A 20,579-nucleotide genomic window follows, 5' to 3' on the forward strand; every position below is an offset into this window, starting at 1 on the left:
CCGGAAACGGCTTTGGGGAGCTTTGATTGGCCAGTCGCGTGGGGGACTTCCGGGCGACGCGCGAAATTTTCTGTGGGTGCAGATCCGAGCGACACGGCAAGCGACACATGCATTTTGCTTCGCGCGACGGCGTCGCTCGTCGCTTGCCGCCGTCGCCTTCGCGTTCGCGTGAGTTTTCGCGTACATGGAGTCCAGGCTTAAAGCGGTCATAGGCATATCGCAGGAGCGTAAAGAGGGAAGCATCATTAAACATCTGCCACCAGAGCGCACCGACGTATTGTGCGTTTGATGCGATATTTCTTGATGTGCAGACATAAAATGTGTATGTTCGTGATCTATAAGCGTGCTGAGTCCAAGCTTCGTGGTGCGTGGCGGTGCGGCCGAGTGCAGCGTCAGTTGAGGGGTGCATGCTGTGATCTGAGGCACTTGTCCGCCACGATGCTCTCGTTGGTCTGCACGAGGACGACGGTGTACGTGATGACGGCACCGGCAATCTGCGACGGAATAGTGGACTCGGTTCGCGATCACGGTTGGTGGTATGCCACTGAACAGTTTACCGGCTAAACCCCAAACAACTACTCAGGCGTAAGACGAATCAGGTACCAGCGGGGCGTCAACATGCCGGCCAAAAAAATTTGCAGTGGCATTAACTTGGCTACACCTGGAATTCAGCGAAAAGCAAGCTAAGCTTGCTAAGCGTCTGAGGCTCGTCTATGGCAGCTCCGCTACGCGCTCACGACAGCCGTTCTATATATCTACCCACACGACCACGTGGCTATGACGTGGTATCATGTGGTCTTACGGCACCCCAATCGGATATCATCATGTGGCTTCACATCACCCCATCGGATGTTCTTAATGTCAGAGGTCAACTAAAGGTCAAGGTCCGTGGTCAAGGGTTCCACACCATAACTGTACGTCATATGGTCATACACGGCTAACGTGGTTGGGCTGAAGGTCGTTCAAAGTCATTTTCCGGCCTACGCGACGACTGCTTTGCCTTCGTAATGAAGCTTTTCGCTTCAAAGAGCGGGATATCTAATTCCAGCTGTCGCCCTCGGAAAAAAATTTGGTGAGTTTTCTCTTTCTGAACCTAGTTACACAGAGCGAAAGCTCTGCTTGACTTGGTTATGCTTTTGTTAAGCTTAGTTAAGCATATGTTAGCAATTTCTGTGCATTGTTTAGCTCTCACTAACGGACGAAGCCGTCGTCCAAGACAGCCTCCGCCGCTAACCCTTTGGCCTTTCTCTCCTACTTCCGTCGCTTCGCAAGTCTAGCTTCTCGTTGCTCAGCGGCTCGTTTAGCTCGCGTCCTCTGCAGTGCACCTTGTCGGCGAGCTATATCGGCTGGACGATCGGACGTGGCTTGACGGTGAAGCCGAAAAGTTTACACACTCGGTCCGGCACACGCCTCATCCATGGCGAAACTGGAGAAACCGCCGACGTAGCAACTGTCACGTTCTGTCCTAGTCACGTGGTATCACAACCGCGAAGCCGACTTGCGCGCGCAACTGCGCCTCTCACTGCCTGCCCTCTACTAATCACGTGGTATTACAGCGGAGGAGACGGCGAGCACAGGCAGGTGCGCCTCTGCTTGGCGAGTCACGTGGTTTGCCTGCGCTTCGGGGCCTCAAGGTCAAACGCGCGTCGAGATTGACCTTGGAAGACATGTAGTAATCGATCTCTAGCTCTAAAACGAAATGTTGGCTTCGTTTGAGCTCGATTTATCGAGGTTCGGCTCGGGCACAATAATACATTGAGAAATGAAAGACGTAAGACATAGAAGGCGCTCCAAGCTTATGAAATTTTTGAATCAGCATCATGCTTCGAAAATGGAGCGTAGAAGATACGCGTTTGGTAGCTCGCCAAGTTGGCTTTCCCGCGTTACATGTTAAAAAAACGGCGCCGCTCCCCATGGTATCGTCATGGGAATAACGTCAACACCATCTGCGTCCTATAGGACTTAAACTGCATCTTCATTTGATTCAAGGAACAACCATTTTATCAGTGTGCAACGTGGGAAAGCCAACTTGAGGAGATCTCAAAAGCGTTTCTTTTTTCAAGTTCGATATCTCATAGCATGATGCCGATTCTAGAATTAAAAAAAAACTGCATTCGCCTTTGACTTTGACGGCCTTCAATTTCGAAATATAACCAAGCGCTCTAAAACAAAATTAAAAGTTAATCATTTAATTTTAGTTAGTTATTAGTCTTTTTATTGCATTCTGTCAGACAAATAATGTCCGTCTTCGTGTAAAATAACAACTACAGACACCGCACTGAAGTATCTTTCACGGCTTTTAAAAGAAAAACCTGTATTGAATAATTTGGACCACACTGTATATTATCACCTACATGAATGAAACATTCATGATGCGCTTGTATGCCCTAGACAATACAACATAAATAGTCACACACCTTATGACCGTTAGCACAAATTTTCCACTTTGCTACAGCGGTGCGAGAGCGGAGTTGTAATGATGCCGCATTTCATTGATAGGCTGTGCTATGTGTTGGGTTTGGTACATTGACTCGAGTGCAGATCCTATATGCTTCTAGGTGCAGGTGCTTTGAGCCTACTGAAACGTCGCCGAAGTCTCACTGAAGCTTGTTCTAGTCGACTCGACTTACACGTTCACTGATTCTTCTCAATGACCTTTCACATGGGCCGTTGACTGTGCGATGGCCCCTAATGGAAGGTGGTGTGCCATGCAAGCATTCAAGAAGTTTGATCACAAGCCGAGAGCTGTCTGTTCCAAACTTTTGGACACTGATGATATTGAAGCAGGATGGCAGGCAACATTCCCACAATGGTTTAATATTGCTTTCGCTCTAGCATACGAAAGTGCAATGAAATGTTTCATCAAGTGCAGGATAACTGCCCGGTCACTTACGACGACAATCAGGGGGAGACTGATGACGAACATCCCGCAGCCGGTGAGGCAGCCTTGCAAGTCTTCCACGGCTAATAACAGTATGTGCAACTGTGGGCGAATAGGAGGAAAAGAGCGTCAGTTTGGATTAGTGCATAAATATCTCATTTTCAAAGAAAAGGAAGTCTTCTCTAATACGCTGTCATCTGGCGTGCAAGTTACAAAAGAACTTTCTGTGGACCTACCCTGTGCGTGGCTGCATCGGAAAGAGCTTCAAACTTCGAAGCTTGAATGATACTCTGGATTCTTGATGCCTGGACGCGAGCGAAATAGAAAAGAAGGTAGTTTGATATTGTGGTACTCAACTAGCTAACTAGCTAACTAACTAACTAACTAACTAACTAACTAACTAACTAACTAACTAACTAACTAAATGCAATTTTATATGGTTGTCTTGCTCTGCAGGTTCAAGCTGCAGCCACAAATTTATGCTGAATACGTACACATACGTACGTACTTACTACGTGCTATCGCGGACAAAGTTTGCGGGATGCGAGTTCTTGGAAAAACGTTTATTGTAGTTCGACCTCGCTACCGATTGCGCCTGATATCGCATAAAGGTAATAAAGGCCTAAAGGCTCCTTCCTTTGGTAACAATGTTAGGCGACTGGGTAGCGAGGTGGAGGTGCAATAAAGGTTCCTCCAAGAAATCGCGTCCCACGAATTTTTGTCTCCGATAGTACATGCACACATAACATTAGCAGAAAAACAACCCAACACCTTTATTATTAAAATTAAATAATGGTTCCTTGGCCCGAAAATCAAACGCTTATATGCCAACAGTTGTGGAAATGGAATGCCCACCCTGACGAACAAAATTCTGTTTCGAAATTTGTATACACACGTGTGCGTGGGTGTGTCTGCGCTCATATGAGCCCATGGCTGCGGCATAAAATCCCGGCCGTGACAGACGCATTCCCCTGGAGGCGAAATGCAAAAACGCCCGTGCACTGGTGATGTCAATGTTAGCGCTCGTTAAAGAACCCAAGGTGGCCGGAATTAATCCGCAGGCTTCCACTACGGCGTCCCTTATAGCCCACGTGCAGTTTCAGGGCGCTGAAGCAATGTTACTGAGCCTGCGATATTATTCCATATTATTAAAGAGGGTAGTGATGCACATGCACACAAAGGGAGTGACCGCTGAGTTTCACTGATATACTGACTGCCACAACTTTTTAGACAGCTACGTGGATCGCTACATGGCTTACTTACCTCGTCACTCATCCGGCTGGCCGCTGCTGTGGTCAACACAACGCCCGCAGCCATGGCCGCCACGTAGGTCCAGCGGATCGCCTGCTGGGTCGCGCTCGTCGTGGACGTGGCCGCGTTGTACAGCATGCCGCACAAGTAGAACACGCTGCCCGCGTAGTACCACAGCGCCTGCGGCCCCACGAAGGAGTTCACCTTGCGCAGCAGCCGTTGCAGTTCGACCAGCTTCAGGCGCACGGACTCCGCGGCGAGCCCCCTGGCGTCGGCGCCCGGTGACAGCGCGTCTTCCAGGCAGCGTCCTACGGCGGCGAAGTACTCGCGGAAGAGGCTCGAGAAGTACACGATCTGCCAGAAGACCACGTTGTACCAGGCCGAGATGAGGAAGCAGCTGCCGATGTACGCGGGCACGAACAGCCGCCTGACGTGCTCGCTCCGGTCCCGCATCAGGAGGAAGGCGGCCCCTATGTGACCCCTGAGGCCGACGACGTGCTTGAGGGCGTCGACCAGGGTGTACAGGAGGCAGAGGAGGGAAACCTTCCAGAGTCGCCGACGCACGACCCGTACGTCCAGGTGGAGTTTCGGTTCGAGCTTGGCTGCCGAAAGGACGATGTCCGCCAGCTGTTTGCGCCGGAGTAGCAGGTTCAGGAAGTTGAGGACAGCCTGGATGTAGACGATGAGGTAGATGCCGGACTGGGTCACCAAGGTGATCTGGTCGGTCGGTTTGCTGAGCCAAAGCCGTATCATAACGTAGCTTGACCCGATGCAGGAGAAGACGCAAGCGCAGACTATAAAATAGGTGACTTGAAGCAGTCTTCGAATGGGCGCCGTCTTCGACTCGTTTTGGGAGCCTCTTGTTTCGTTGACAATGACGTCGGTGAACGGACAACCGGATATTTTGCAGATAAACACCATGACTCGGAGCCCGTGGCAAACTGCGGAAGCTGTCATATCGACGCCTTTTCTATCGTACGACGCTGTGTCTGCAGAAGTATGGAAAAGTGAGGGTAGCTTTAATTTACGAAACATTTCGCGCAAGAAGCGATGTTTCGGATGTTCTAAGCGCAGCACGCCTCTTTTTCGAGAATGACTATCTTGTTGTTCTGGAACCGTAAGCGCAATAACGAAGGCTTTACAAGCCCATTGAACGCACAGAAGAAACCTGCGGGGAGATGAGACCTTCGCCTTGTAAATTGGAAGAATTGTGGCAGCTCGAGGATATACAGCTCAAGACACGAAAAGAAGTCAAAGAACAGAGCGCAGGTAAGGTTTCTTCCAAATCTGTCGGGATTTCGGGTCGCTAGGCCTGTAACGGTTCGTGCCTGCACGCGAAAACACGGCCTTCTGGTGAATGAATCGACGCGCGAGTGAGCGGAGGCCCAGAAGAAAGAGAGCACCGGAGTCCATCGACTTACTTCAACCGACCTCGCTTCCCCAATCGTTGGCGCGCGCGAAATAAGCCCGGCCTGGCCGTTCAAGAAAGCTAAATTTACTGGCAGTCTGTATTCCTTTCTGGACTACTGTCACTTCTTGTGAATGGCGTATCGGATTCTGCAGGCTTTGAGTTGTCAACTGGGCTACTGTTGTCGAGGAAGGCATGTCAAGTTTTGAATAGCCCGGTCGGCCGACGTTCGATTCGATCGTTGCGCTGCTTCCGGTGGTGCGCGTTGCATACGCGCCGAAATTTTTTCCCCGTAGCAAGACTGGTCACAGTAAATCGACGTTACTCAAAAATTACTACTGGGAAAAGGACAAGCAAACACTTCGTCCAGACTTTGAAATGACTCTGAATGGTCTTTTGAGACTTTGAATACGATAAACGAGCTGTAAGGTTTTTCGTATATCCCTGCTCCGGCGTACCAAAAGCTTTTCCATCGACTTCTTGTTTTCAGGGTGCATTTTGCTAGTGACGATATAAATTCTTTGCCCCCTGCGTGCACTTCTGTGTGAATCTGCCAAGCGTTCTCGGTGCAGAATACTGCATTCGGTAGCGTTGCACACAAGTGCCGCCATGGCGCAAAATCATTTAGTGACCGTCTATAAATCTTTTTTTTTTTTTTTTGCAAACACGCCCGGTAAAGACACAATGAACGTAAAGAGATCGCATGCCACGGCGCAGTTCTGATATTCAGGCTGCCCGAAGACGTTCAGCCTCAATGACTGCAGTATATCTATCCAATACAAAAATATTTCGCAGAGATTTTTGGCGGCTTCTGGCGTCTTCGCAGTTGAAGGCATAGCTGAAAACTGCTGATGTTTTCCACTTTCCCTTTCAACCCCCTCCCCCCCCCCCCCCCCCCACACACACACACACACACACAGAGGCTCAGCGGAAGCGGCGCTGCGCTGCCGAACGCGAGGACGTATCTTCAATACCTCGCTACGGCGGGCACATTTCGGTGCAGATGAACCACGAAAATGCCCTTGTACCGAAATTTGGCGCCACATTAAAGAGCTGCCGGTAACTGATCATGTCCCACAGCGTTGCTGACGCATAATGTGTGAGTTTGGATTGTCTCTACGCCAGTGGCATCGACAGGGCAATGTAAACCATCCTACACCCTTATGGGTGGTTTGTGGTGTCTGTGACTCGCACCCTTAGACTCTTAAAGAAAAGTATGCATTGAAAGCCGAACACCGACACAATAGGCGCTTTACGGTCATTTACGGGCGTTCTTAAAGGGTTTTTAATAATGAATGAGTGTTGACCATAAATAAAATTCACCCCCCTCCCCGATTCAAGAAATTATGGTGAGCCCCTCCTGGAAAAAAAAAAAAAGCTGGCTGTGTGCCTGATAGTAAGAGTGGTGATTGGTTGTGGGGTTATAGTGCACGAGCTGAACGCTTCTATAATATCGACACAGCGGCTTCGTAGCAACGGGGCACCTTTTCCTGGCAGCTGTGATTAATTGGCTGTCTTCCTCCACGGTTTCCCTTTTCTCTTTCTGCCGCACGCAGAGAGAGCACAAAGTACGCAAAAACGCGGGCCCTCATTAATATGCAGCCCGAATGGACACAATGGAGTCGTTTCCGCTCTCTTCTGTGACGAAGGAGCTGTCTATCTCATCGTTGCACCCCAGAACAATACTCGAGGCCGGATGGAAATGAATTAGAAACGGGCGTGCCGCGCGTCAGGCGGAATAATCGCACCTGCACTAATCGATGAAGTCCGGCTGCATTCAGGCACGCCTCTGCTTTAGGGAATGCGAGACCCGTTCGATATCCCCAACGGAAAGGGAGGGGTGTGTGTCGAACCGTGAGCCTTGTTTTACGCAGCGACTGCGTATTTCTCGATATTTCAACGACGGCGTTTGAAAGTCTGCCTAGCAGAATGGAGCACGTTGCTGTCGTCTGATTCTGCTTACGGGTGAGTGGCGAGAGCAGTGGTGGCGAAGTTGTGTGCGGCGTAGCATAAGCCTTCGGCCGTCAGAATCTTGGACCTTGGCCTCAAAGGACGCGCGGAACAGCTGGTGAGACCCGAGTGTGTCGCTATAGACAACTGTGCCCTAATTGAGGTGCCGTACTTTGCTGCGGATTGCTGACCTAGAATGTTCTCATCGTATAGCTCTTACATCCGTAGCAGTCTAACTGGTTTCTTACGAACAAAATAACTTAGTTTGAATGATTATTTCGCAATTTTGGTGATTACAGCATGCGGCCTTTGCCGCACATTTTGGAGTTTCTCTCTCAAAGGGACCGCATTTATTGACACAAAACGTTGCATAAACGTAGGGGAAGTCTAGGGTTACAATTATTACGCGCCTTTGATCTTTCTGTACTCTAGGCAGAGCGGAGATGTAGTTAACTTCAAAGGGCAGCTACATGCTACTATTCCTTCCAGGTACCAGTCAGCGCATCGCATCACACGCTTTTAACGCAGTAGGAAGAGTTTAACACATGTGTCCTGCCTCGTGGAATCAGCTACATAAACAGGATATTGGCATCCTGGCTATACCTACCAGAAACATGTGTCAACCGCCTGTCGCTTGAATAAGATTTTGTAAAGATTTATTACAAGTAGTTTTATTGAAACAGCGAGTGTCTATAGTATTTTTACTTGAGATTTCTTTTGGCCCTTCGTTGTATGTTCATTTTAAAGTGACAGTGAAGGTTTCTCAATATAACTTTAAAGAGCGCGCATTATGTTAAGGCTACTTCACAAGGGGTTTCAGCGTAGTCAAGCTGCAGTCGAGCAGCGTTTTTCTTCATGGTTGTTTTCTTTCCTAGTACCTTCATTTTACACCTGTATAGGAAGTATCTCTTCGCATGTAACGGTTCACCTGACTATTGGGGATCGGTCCCGAAAATGTGCCAGCCAAACTAGGCGCGGAAAGGCGCACTTTATTCGGTGCTTATCCGTTAGTTGACTGGCATATTTTTTATGACATTTGATCGATAGAGCGATGAAATAGAACCTGTTTCGAAATTCCTTAATGGCGCTAAATTCTGCGAAGAACTTGAAATTTGACTGAGTTTGTGTGTGTTTCTTTCGGCCACGTCTCTCCCTCCCACGCCATTCCTCTCAGAGCATGTCGCACCAACCTGCCAATACCTCTACGTGGTAATTCAAGGCACGTCAAAATACAATACATTAAGAAGGTCACCGGCCGCTGAGAGTAGAACTGTTTTTAACACTGTCGTCATAAGAGAAGTCCTTCATAAAAATTGAGTGAGAAGGTCCAGAAAAGTAAACAGAAAGCATTGGAGAGAAAATAGAAGTCAGTGTGCAGATAATGCGCAAGCTTAATTGCCAAGAGATAAGCTTGATCCCCCACTTATATTGAAATTTTTGATACGATGAGTGGGATGTTTTGTTTTATTACTGCAGAGTACAGTAAACAGTAACACTTGTTTTTCAATCAAGTATTTACTCATTAGCATCTATCAGCCATACAGCCCCGAAGAAAGCTAGATAGCTGTTTCAGAATCTTTTGAAGAAAAAAATTAGTCGTGGTCCGGCGACGAATTTCTTTCCGAGATTTTTCTTCAACAGATCGCTCTGCTCTCAGACGGATGTTAATAATTACTCCCTTGACTGAAAGCTGCTTCACGTTGAGAAATTTCCTTAAATTTTAAATTTTCGTCACTCCTTATAGCACACGATAAGAGCTTACTCAATGAATACTGCTGGGCTAGTTGATCTGGGGAGACGTGTAGACACCGGAGCTCTAACGGAGGTACGAGTGGGGGTACGCGAGCCCAATCAGCCCGTATTTTCCATTCATCCATGTGTGCGCTTCTTTTACCGCGAACGCATTTGAGAGAATTAATCGGTTTTTTTTGGGGGGGGGGGGAAGGAAATGGCGCAGTATCTGTATCATATATCGTTGGACACCTGAACCGCGCCGTAAAGGAAGGGATAAAGGAGGGATTGAAGAAAGAAAGAAGTGCCGTAGTGGAGGGCTCCGGAATAATTTTGTAAGGGAAGGGATAAAGGAGGGATTGAAGAAAGAAAGAAGTGCCGTAGTGGAGGGCTCCGGAATAATTTTGACCACCTGGGGATCTTTAACGTGCGCTGACATCGCACAGCACAAGAATAAACCGCTTTTTCGAAATTATATAAATCTCCGGACCCCGTAGAGTATCTGCTACCGGTCCAATTGGACTTATTTTTGAAAATGTGGTGGAGAGTTTGAAGGATGCTTCACTCTCGCCACCGGTTGGCCCGGTATTGCACTACTTCCGGGATCGGCCTTGCCTTTAGCGCGTCTTTACTATCCTGTCTTTCTATCCCATCTTTCAACTCTCCTGCTATCTGCACGAGGTAGCGATTGTGGCTCGGCTAGAGCCAGTGAGCAGGCCTGTGCACTTTCCTTTTCTTTCTTCCTGGCAACAATCTATCTATCTTTTCCGAAATTACGAAGTTTTTGAAAAGTCAACCTTGTTTCACGAATGTTGCCAACAAAACGGGTCATTCCTTGAGGAGAGGAGCTATAACAGGTGAGCGCAACACCCTTTTCATTTGCACAAATGAGAAAATGAATGACCCGATGAGAAGAATGCGATTGTATCGAGTTACAACTCAAGAACAGAACAGAACAAAGTTAAATGCTACCCGCCTTCGTCAGTATCCTCTATCTTTCCTTCTGTAGGGCCATATAGTTTGTTCGTGAATGAGTTAATTCTTTAATCCCCTTGCTACAAATGCAGCTTTCGTGATGGCTTAAGTCCCTAGGTTGAATGAAAATTGCAGGAATGCCGTTCCTGTACACAAAAATGACTTTTTTTTCTGTTTAAACTAATTTGCCTCTTCGAACCACTGTAGTGTGTTGTGCTTTGCTGTGCTTTACTTTTTGTTTTAATTGCCAATCAACTATTCGAATGCTTTTGTTTCCTTTTGTTGTACACATTCCTTTGTATCGTAGTGACCTCCCCTGCTTGGGCGTGTTAGATTCCTGCAGTCGTTTTATTAAATAAATGAGTACTGACTTTCTTTTGGATTAACCACAAGTAGTGCGGGTTTGTTTCATGTTCGTCGGGCGATGATGATATGTGACCCGACTGTAATGACCCTGTGGGTGGTTGCCGCCCATTGCAGTGCCCCTCTGTAATGATGCAGCCCAAACAAGCACGGACACTGAAGGGAAACAGCCATCACAAGCACCGGCTTTCATTGGGAAGATTTCGTTGTGGAACAATCTTGCGGCATAGCCGGGTGGTGGAGCTTGCGGTGACTGTTCCACTTCCGTGTCCGCGTTTGCTTGGGCTGTTTTCGTTCGTCACCAAAGACCAGAAGCCCAGGTAACCAGTCCTGACGCCCCTGTGTAGACCACGCAGGCAGGGGAGATGTCCCGCGTGGTGCCCGTCGCCGCCCAGAGGAGCCCCAGCAAGAAGCTCGCGCACTTGTTGCGGAACGAGTGCCACCCGTTCTACGCGGGCTTCCGCATCGTCGGCCGCGTGCATCGGCTGATGGGCTGCTGCTTCCTGGAGAACCTCGCCTCCGCCGACCACGAGCACGTGCGCGCCAGGAGGGCCAGCCTGTACCTGCTGTACCCGGTCTGCATCTGGTGCTACCACTTGAGTGAGGAGCCGGCTATTGCGCGCACGCCGCAGCCTTTCTGAAGAAGGAACAAGCCGACGGCTTTGCTAAAGACGCTACTTTTATACATGGTGTCCAGGCTAACTTTAGCCAACGGTTAAAAATGGCTTGCGCTTCTAGGCAATTTTTGGTATTGCTATTAATTAAGTAGTAATTAAGATAATTTTTCTAAATGCGTAAGTATTGAGTTTAGACAGCAGATGTGAATAGCAAAGTTGGAGAGCAACTTCAGAAACCCAATTCTATTTTTTTTTTTGCGATAAAGAAAGCCTCACGTGTATCTTTTTTTTCCGAGCTCCAAAGAAAGCCCACGAAATACAAAAAAAATCCACGTGACTAGCGCATTCCCGCGCCACGATTGTGCTGCTCTCAATCCTGGCTTGAGTGAACGAAATTAGCTGCTGGCATGGCGCAACGATCCCACCGCTCCGGCAGGCCAGTATGTCGACGGTGGTTGCACCGTCACGCTTGCAGACTGGCTCGCGCGGGCGTCGCAACCACCGTCGACACATCGGCTTGCCGGAGCAATCGGGTCGTCGCGCCATGCCAGCAGCTGAGTTCGTTCACTCAAGCCAGGATTGAGAGCAGCACATTCGTGGCGCGCGAATGCGCTAGTCAAGTGATTTTTTGTATTTCGCTGGCTTTCTTTGGAGCTCGGAAAAAAAAAAAAAAAGATACACGCGAGGCTTTCTTTATCGCAAAAAAAAAAATTGGGTTTCTGAAAGTGCTCTTCAGCTTTGCTATTCACATTTGCTGCCTAAAGGCAATATTTACGCATTTAGAAAAATTGTCTTAATTGCTCATTAATTAATTGCAAAACAAAAAATTGCCTATGATGCGCAAGCCGGTTGGTAGGTGTTTGCAAATGGTTTCCCTGGCCTACCTCAAATATCTTCTTTTTTAACCCTTGGCTAAAGTTAGCCTGGACGCCCTGTGTATAGAAAAGGTCGAAAATCGAAATGCAGGTGTCGCCACTATGCGGGTCCATTTCGCAAGTGAACCGCAGCGGGTCGACAGTTTTCGGGCGCCGATCCTAGAGCCTGTGCTAAAGCATATAATTAGAATCGATTTTTACTAAAAGGGAAAATTCAATAGAGCAGCCCCCACTGTCTCTCTGAGCCATCTATCAGGGCTCTTGTTGCACTCGTCAAACTTCTAAGCTTCGAAAGGACCAGGAGGAAAGTCTTTTCTACGTTCAAGACATTAGGAACACTGGCGATGCATATATAACGCTGCACACAACGTGGTGCCGAACGAAATCTCTGACAAAGGCTGTATGAGCACTAATGGGCACCTCTTAAGCCCTAAATCTGCGTAAGGTAAGGAGATAGCTTGCCCTTACTTTTCGAGGCCTTTTTGGTTTTTAGGCCTTTAGTAAAGGCTCGACAATAGAGCTGAGAAGCAAGCCCCATTGCTTGGTTAATTTTGGCAAAGACGGTACGCATGGCACAGCAGCAGATAGCGCAGCAGAGGGAAACGATGTGCACCCAAGAGCGTGTCGCGTTAGCTTGCGTTGGCCGCCTGTGCTCGCCAGCATTAGGGGAGCAGGTTTCGCCATAATCTTGTTTGATTGGCAGAGTAAGCTGTTGTCCGGTACCTTTCGTTGGTTTGTTCTTGGCGCTCCCAGCTCGTATGTCAAGATTGCCCACCCATGTCTCGTGCTATATTCTGCTGTGCTAAAACAATGGTTATTTCACTGAACGGTTTCTACAGTGGAACTTCCGGTGCGTGAGAGCAAAGGGGTAATGACACGAAATCAATTAGGCTTTCGAGTAATTTCCCAATAGCTGTATGCTGTTTGGCTGGGTAAGCGCTGAGTACACTTGCCTCCACAAAAGCCGACAAGTTATGCGGCTGCGGAGCTGATTTGGTTTTAATGCGATAGCATTATAGCCTTATTGGAGAAAAAAAAAACGCTGCGTCCGGCGTTGTCCTGCGAAGTCTGTCATAAAATTAGCTTACTGGCTGGCGGGAAGTGACGTCACGAGACCACAAAAATACTATTGGCTGAAGGGAGGTGACATCGCCAAACCAGGTTCGTCTGGGCGAAGCCTCCACTTGCCAACCGTGGCAGGTGGTAGGTAGTGAGGTGATGTAGATTAATGACAAAGAAGAAAATAGCTCAGGCAACAGCAGGCCTACGCGCAGAATATGTAGACAACCTCCCGATAAAGTATCTGTGTGAACGGAGGCTTGCGGGAGCGCCTTCTCCGCACTGATCGAGAGGAGCAACCTGGGTCTCACAAGTCACTTCTGTTGAAGGCATCAAAAGCTTCGAATGCTGTATCGCGTTGCCAACACAGAATTTTAATTAGGTAATCTCGTGTGTTTCTGTACCGGTGTGGTGTGTAGCAAAGCCAGCTTACTTCCTAACGGTGCCTACATGAGTGGGGCATTCGCGGAGCGCAGCCATCGGAGTGGCCATATTCGTGCACACGGAGCGGCACAAGCAAAGCATGAAGGACTCCGACCGCCTCAACAAGACCATCTTCGTCGCGTTCCTGTCGGCCCTGAACGTGGAGGCTGGCCTCAACAACGTGCTGCTGCTGCTGCAGGCGCCCAAGTTTGTCGAGCTGCTGCGCATCTGCGGCCTCATCGAGCTGCACACCGCCGTGCCGCCCTACGTGCAGCGGCAGACGGTGCGCTTCGCATGGACCCTGTTGGCCTTCCAGGTGCAGTCCAAATCTCCTTTCTCTGCGAGCACTGAGACATTCTTGGGGTCCAGTAGGGCTTTTTGGCGGACTAGTTGAAGTGAAGTTACGCCGGTTACACCGACAACACCGGCGCTCAATCCTACCAACGTGCGCTTCACATTTGCGCTGTTCTTTCTATTATTGAAGAAACCGGATCTTGGCTGTGAAGAGAAGGAGCTGGAGGAGAGCGGTCGGCAGGCGATCGCGTAAATTTTTGTTTACGGCATGCGACGGTGGAGTCGTCGCTTGGGAAATAACCACGAAGCATAGTAAGAGAGAGAGAGAGAGGCTGAAGAACGTCCAGTTAAGCAGAACCATCGGCGTCGGTCCCACGAAATGAGAACGGAGAAACCGTAATCGCTTTCACTAATAGTATCACTGGTGGGTCTACAGGTTGCTAATAATTATTCCCGGCACTGCAGGCACCGCTGGGCTTTTAAGACCCGATGGGATGACGTGCCTCTTGTGCGTCCGTTGAGCCGTCCTTCGTTTCAGCTATGTCTGACGTCTCCGCTTCCGCAGGTGCAGAGTAGCAAGCTCGATGCTGCTTTGGTAGCCCCATAGTATCTTACATTGTATTCCAGCCAACGTCGCCATTCTGAACGGCCACGAACAAAGTGGCTTAAGAGCTTCGAACTACCGCTGCCTTGTAGTTTACGGCTCAGCTGAGGTGACCTGCTCTCACAAGGACTAGCTTGGCGTTTTGTGTTTTGACACCGCGAACAAGTTGATGAAGGTAACTGAAGATTGATCAAAGCTTGATCAAGAACATCAACGCCTAAGAGGACGCGTTTCTGGTCTAGTTGGACCATTGATTATTTGGGTGAAGATAAGGCGAAACAGAGAGGCACACGAGAGCGGCATCGTTCTATACCATAACCTTTACTTACCTTGCGTCTTTGACCTTACCTTCTGTTGCTGTGTAGGCCAGTACTGCAACCTTCTTTTCAATTCCAGGCTGTCGTGATCGTCCTGAACGTGGGGCTCAATGTCTACTCAGCCTTCGGCACAGCGCTGCTGTTGGAAGAAGGTCACGAGATGGAGCCGCCCTTGATGAAGCTGGCCATCAGCAACGGGGTCCTGGGCGTGGCGTACCTGTCGTTCATGTGCCTAAGCACGCGGCTGCTGCTCATGTACGTCGCGAGGGCCATCGTGCTCTACCTGGGCTGCATCTACAGGAACCTGGACCAGTGCCTCCGTTCGCGGAGCACCCCGGAGAGCAGGTGCATCTTAACACCTGAGTTGGTAAAGCGGCTGCCTCACTTAGGAGCTTTGTCCGGGGATTAATCGCCAAGAGCAAGTCAAACTTAAAAAAGCAAAAACAAATTTGCCATTCATAAAGACTTCTGCGCCACATGTATAAGCAAAATTCATTCTTTAGAGCATTGTAGCGGCCAGCGGAGAGAATGTGGGAGGAAGGATAGTGCTGAGACACTCTGGGACACCTCAGCCAAGTCGTAATTAGGGAAGGGACCAAAAGTGTGGAATGGGCAGAGGAATGGGAAAGTGCGGAGGTGTGAGTGTTGGGGTCTCTGGGCTCCTAGGAAGGTTCTGCTGGTGGACCACATGCGGGTCCAGCTGGCGCTGCTCAAGAGCTGCGTGGACCTGGCCAGTTCGCTGCTGGGGCCCAGCCTGCTGTTCGCGTACGCCTACAGCGTGGCCATCCTGTGCGCCGCCGCCTACTACACCATCATCCCGGAGCTGCAGTTCCGCGTCCGCCTCTTCTTCTTCTTCTTCGGGTCGCTGCACTGGCTCAGCATCCTGCTGCCCACCGTCACGGCGCACCGGATCAAGGGAGCCGTGAGTAAATACGCCTGTAAAAAGGACAGCTTACTCCGTTTTTGCTCCCTTCTGTTTAGAGTGTAGGTTAGGACAGGAAAACTTTTATTGTCCAACAGAAAAAGGGTAGCCTACCCGCCTAGACGACGGCCGAAAGGTAACTTAGGAGGGTAGATGTGTAGGCCAGTTGGTGGGACATGAAGGACACGGGAAAGAGAAAGACCTGTGTCGTCGTCTTTCTCTGTCCCGTGTCCGCTGCGGTGTATAGCTCCTTCAGGCCGAAAGGTCTTGACTCTCGGCGGCGGCTTCGGCCAGTAGGACGAGTTGTAGCTGGGTCGACGGGTCGGAGCTCAGTAGTAAGGCCTGCCATTGGTCTTTCGTCCACGCGGCACATCGCAAGCTCCACCCCTGAGGATTGTAGCTTGAGCCACGCATTAGCAAAGGCAGGCCGCTATCACTGCGAGCTCTGCTTTCAATTGAGAACTTTGGCGAAAGCCGACAATTTGCGACATCTAGTGACAGAAATGGGTTCTACAGCGAGAGATGTTTTTTCTAATTGGTTTTTGGGGAAAGGAAATGGCGCAGTATCTGTCTCATATATCGTTGCACACCTGAACCGCGCCGTAAGGGAAGGGATAAAGGAGGGAGTGAAAGAAGAAAGGAAGAAGAGGTGCCTTAGTGGAGGGCTCCGGAATAATTTCGACCACCTGGGGATCTTTAACGTGCACTGACATCGGACAGCACACGGGCGCCTTAGCGTTTTTCCTCCATAAAGACGCAGCCGCCGCGGTCGGGTTCGAACCCGGGAACTCCGGATCAGTAGAGATGTTGGGGGTACTTTTCCACTGTTCTGCGGCGTCGGCTTTGGCATAACTCGACGTAGCGCGAGGAGGAAAGGGGAGGGGGAGGGAAAGAGGCAAGTGCAGCGTACTACGCTGACTGGTCTGCATGGAGTGGCGTCGAGCATGACGGCACTGCAACTCGCCGCGCTGAGTGGTCCGAATGCAGTGACATCACCAGTGACGGAACACTGACGTCGCACGCACTACATCAGAGGACACAGATAGTGTTGGATAAACAACACTTTATTCACCATCGCAAACAGCCGTCGCTGAATCTCGCGTTACACGGCGACAACCGTCCTAAAAAATTTTATTTCATCCACGTGAGGAAAGGAAGCGAGGCTAATGCGCTCAAGGACAAAAGTTTTGGTCCCCAGGTGTTGATACCAGCGGCACCTCCAGTCATACCTGTGACGGATACTTGCAAATCAGTAATGTTGTTATTTTTTTTTTTTCAGGTAATCGAGCTGCGGAGCGCTGTTCAAGGGATCTCAATGGCAGACTACTCTGACGACCTCTTGGCACAGGTGCATTTACCGTTGCTTGTGGATAATTTGCGCAGTCTCCGTATGGGGAAGCCATGTAACATGGATTTAGAGGCTGAAAGAGAATATATCTGTACATTTAACCTTGATAGTCATCCCAAAAATTATGGGTGCGTAACTTTTGCGCAGACGGGTTAAAAACTAACCATAGAAGCGTTGCTACTGGCACACTAGCAAGAAAAAAAAAAGATACTGCCGAAGTGAATGTTCTGGTTCCTGTTGAAATGCAAATAATTTGAAATAGTGAAGCAAAAATTAGAGGGTTAAGCAATCTGCGGTTTTATTGCGAGGCGAACAACCTTCCCCCGCCCGTGCGTTTGTCGCAAGGGCACGCGAAAACGATCTCTCAGGGTCGCTAGCCCTGATTGGTCAACGCAAAAGAGTGGTTATCAGGTACTTACGCCAATCTCCATGGCGTAATCAAGGGAGAAGTGGAGGTGACGGTACCAGCTGCATTGTCTCATAGTTCATGTGACCTTGATGCCCTAAATTTTTAGCGGTAGTGCCACGGAGGAAGGAAAACTCAGGAGAGGCCCTCGCTATCCGAGCTGCACGCCGGAAAATGTACCGGAACTCACGCACTTTCGCAAGGACTACTGGGAGTCTGTGGCCGACGGCGCAGCCAGTAGTAACGTTGAGTGCAGCGGCGTCGTCTGCTGCGCATGCGCGCTGAGACGGCGCTGAGACTAACAAAGTAAATGCGATCGCATGCAGAGTGACTTCGCCACAATGGCGGTATTTTCTCAGTAATACCTCCCACGCCGACATGGCACGGTGTTATGAAACATAAGTTTCATACATATTCAAATGTGCTGTACGTGATGTAGTGCTTAACATAGTGTATTATAGCTTCCACTTCTCTCTTTTTTTCAATTTCTGCGCCGTTATTTTCTTTCAGTTGAAGCCCTTGGCAAAAGAAAGTGACTCAAATATCGTGTGTCGTTGTTCGTTTCTGTTGCTTTTCATTTCGGTGCAAGAGAAATTCCTTGCTCGGGTACGGTGAAAAAAAAAAAAACGGTAACGCATGAGTCGCTTCGCGGACACAGTTTTCGCGGCTGCATTCAGCACAACCCGTTCGGAAGTATTCGGATATTAGCTTTTCACCAGCCTTTGTTACTGTGCGTTATCACTTGCAGCTCCGGATGATGCTGAACAGCATCAAACACGACGACCTCAAGTTCACTGGTTGTGGCTTCTTCGTGGTCGACCTGTCCACTTTCGCTGACGTAAGTGTCACATGCGGCTGCTTCCGCTTCGTAATGCGCTTGAAAGTATGGCTGAGAAGGAGGAGGACGAGGAATTTAAGAAGCCTGTATTCATTTCGCTTGGATTTTTCGGGGAACGTGGTTTTGCAGAGCGCTCGTGACTGAATGGAGAGCTATTGCAAGAAGAGCTATGACCGTTTCCTTTATACGTCGCAATGTTGCACACCTGAATGCTCGCACTGATGTAGCTGAATTTTCAGCCTCATAATGAATTTAGTTCACTATTATCGACATTCTGGCAAACTAGCAAATCGGTCGAATGAACCTGCTTCCCACAAGAAAGAGGCCTGACATGACACGGAGCCCAGGAAGGGGAGACAGCGAATTGCTCTCAGTTTGTTTCTTAATCTGTCGGATTTGTTAGTGCACCTGTTCTTGCAAGTATTGAGAATGAAGCCGTATGACTTTCGATTCGAGGGCGCTACACTCGCGCCATTTATCCTCCGCGAAGTTCTGTGGAAGCGATTTATTATGCATGCAGACAAAAATGCACTCTATCTCGTGATGGAGGGCTGACGTAAGCATGAAATGCTTTGAAGTACCGGCATAACACATTATAGACTGGACCTGGTCGCAAGGAAAGGTCTCGTATCGGCCAGACACAACCATCCTTCCGCAGCGTCGCTCAGCCGGCAGAGTGCAATATTCAGGAGCTGCTTTCCGTCGCCCTTGGTTCTGCGCCGCGCCGATGGATGGCGCCATATGGCTGCTCACAAGAAAGAGTGCCTGAGTGCCAACACCTAACCTAGAGACGATTCGCCCGCGGGTGCCCGGATTACGCAACACCAGAGTCCCTCAAAAACACGCACGGCAGACACTGCACGTGTGCCGATACGGCTGTAGAACAGTCGCTCCGCGCGCTGACTTTGTCCGTCCACTGGAGACGCTATTTATGACGCATGCGCTGCTCTGGCGGCAGCACTGTCGGCTCCGTGTTTCCTCCCTTCGTTAAGGCGCCAAGGACACCCGTGGTGCGCTTACCGCATATCCTAAAAGCATTTCATGCTTTTTTAAAAAAAGGCACAACGAACCTTTGCGCGAGGCTTTTCTTAGCCCATTTGCCCAGAACCTTATCTTCGCTCAAAATCAATCCCATTCAATTTCTTCCTGCTCTCGGTCACGTGAGACAGTGGAGGTGTTGCCGTTTACACTATTGGCCTCTGCGAAAGTATCAAGCTTTAGAGCCTAGAGCCAGATATTCAAAATGATCGCGCGTGTACTTGCACCTTGAATAGCACCGTGGTGGTGGTGTTGGTTATGGCGATCGGAGAGTGCGCCAACCAGTCTTGTGTACAAAAACGGTGTCGAGGATGTTGCAGCTACTTTGGAGAGTTACTGGAGGCGCCGACTGCCTTCGCAGGTGTAAATGCGAATTCGTAGCTCCTCTTATAACATGTTCTGCTTCTCACTCTTTCAGATAATGGGTGCTGTCATCACGTATACGGTCGTCTTGGTTCAGACGAACGAGAGCTACCTCAGGGGATCTCTCGAACATTGCACCAACGTCACTGCAGCATGAGCGGAACGTCCCCAAACTTGGCCACTGCGTCTGACGGAGCTCTCCGTGGACGACAAGAAGATGCAAGGCTGGCTGCTTTCTGCGAGAAAACAAGCCAGCACATTGTGGTTACTCACACCAACATGCTTTGAGTCGAATAAAGATACACGACGGAAGGTGAACATAAGCCGTTGCTTGCTGCAAAGGAATAAGAGTGAACACGGAGGAACAAAAGTTTTCTCCCCCTATGCGTTGTGATCTTGTGGTGGGTGATCCACATTTATTGGAGGTCCCGGTAGCGGCGGCTGGTGAGCCGGCAGAGCGGGCTGTCGACGTTGCTGGCCAGGCTGGTCGCCGAAAGCGTTCTGTGTTGCGCGAGCCAGGTCGCGCTCCGAGCTTCGTCTTCATCAGCGCCGCTACAATCTAAGCCGGAGGCACCTGCTGATGATTGAGCACATAACAAGTCTGGAGTTTTACGCGCTACTCAACGGTTTCGAATAACTTCTGTTCCCGTACCTGAATGCGAGAGGCCTGTATGCGCATGGGATATGGCCATCACTTGTTTGCATTCTGGGAGAGCGGAAAAATTGACGTCATTTACGCTTGTTCCGTAGCTCTGGACATTCAGCGGTAGCTAGAGCAGACATTACCAGCATTTTTTCTCTGCCACTTTCACCCCTTCCTTAACCCTTTCATTCACGGCATGCATGGTCCAGGTGTCCGCTACTGCTACCGCGCCCTTCCTTTTAACAACTTGTAACTTTGTGCAGACGAGTGCCC

General features: G+C 49.5%; 2 protein-coding genes across 2 annotated transcripts; one reads left to right on the forward strand and one right to left on the reverse strand.

The window, feature by feature from the left end:
• Positions 1-392: 392 nt before the first annotated feature.
• On the reverse strand, positions 393-5,053 carry LOC144103786 (uncharacterized). The gene is made up of 4 exons (XM_077636439.1): positions 4,145-5,053; positions 3,118-3,186; positions 2,894-2,983; positions 393-494 (listed from the first exon to the last, which is right to left on the reverse strand). Exons 1-4 carry the CDS (start codon positions 5,051-5,053, stop codon positions 393-395), a joined length of 1,170 nt encoding a protein of 389 aa, XP_077492565.1.
• A 5,844-nt stretch (positions 5,054-10,897) lies between these two features.
• LOC144105734 (uncharacterized) lies at positions 10,898-19,968 on the forward strand. Its single transcript, XM_077638840.1, has 7 exons — positions 10,898-11,159; positions 13,587-13,849; positions 14,828-15,093; positions 15,415-15,670; positions 16,950-17,018; positions 18,173-18,262; positions 19,719-19,968. The coding sequence occupies exons 1-7, from the start codon at positions 10,925-10,927 to the stop codon at positions 19,818-19,820; spliced, it is 1,281 nt and encodes a 426-aa protein (XP_077494966.1). The 5' UTR covers positions 10,898-10,924; the 3' UTR covers positions 19,821-19,968.
• The last annotated feature ends 611 nt before the right edge of the window (positions 19,969-20,579 follow it).

Source organism: Amblyomma americanum, chromosome 9 (genome assembly GCF_052857255.1).
Source record: "Amblyomma americanum isolate KBUSLIRL-KWMA chromosome 9, ASM5285725v1, whole genome shotgun sequence".
Classification (NCBI taxonomy): domain Eukaryota; kingdom Metazoa; phylum Arthropoda; class Arachnida; order Ixodida; family Ixodidae; genus Amblyomma; species Amblyomma americanum.

Excerpts from the sequence above, each read along its gene's own strand:
- LOC144105734 (XM_077638840.1), top strand. The coding sequence starts at position 10,925 with ATGTCCCGCGTGGTGCCCGTCGCCGCCCAGAGGAGCCCCAGCAAGAAG. Across the intron at positions 11,160-13,586 it reads CATCTGGTGCTACCACTTGA|CCATCGGAGTGGCCATATTC; the intron begins GTGAGGAGCCGG and ends CGCGGAGCGCAG. Across the intron at positions 18,263-19,718 it reads ACCTGTCCACTTTCGCTGAC|ATAATGGGTGCTGTCATCAC; the intron begins GTAAGTGTCACA and ends TCACTCTTTCAG.
- LOC144103786 (XM_077636439.1), bottom strand. The coding sequence starts at position 5,053 with ATGGTGTTTATCTGCAAAATATCCGGTTGTCCGTTCACCGACGTCATT. Across the intron at positions 3,187-4,144 it reads CCAGCCGGATGAGTGACGAG|GCATCAAGAATCCAGAGTAT; the intron begins GTAAGTAAGCCA and ends GCTCGCGTCCAG. Across the intron at positions 2,984-3,117 it reads CCGATGCAGCCACGCACAGG|TTGCACATACTGTTATTAGC; the intron begins GTAGGTCCACAG and ends ATTCGCCCACAG.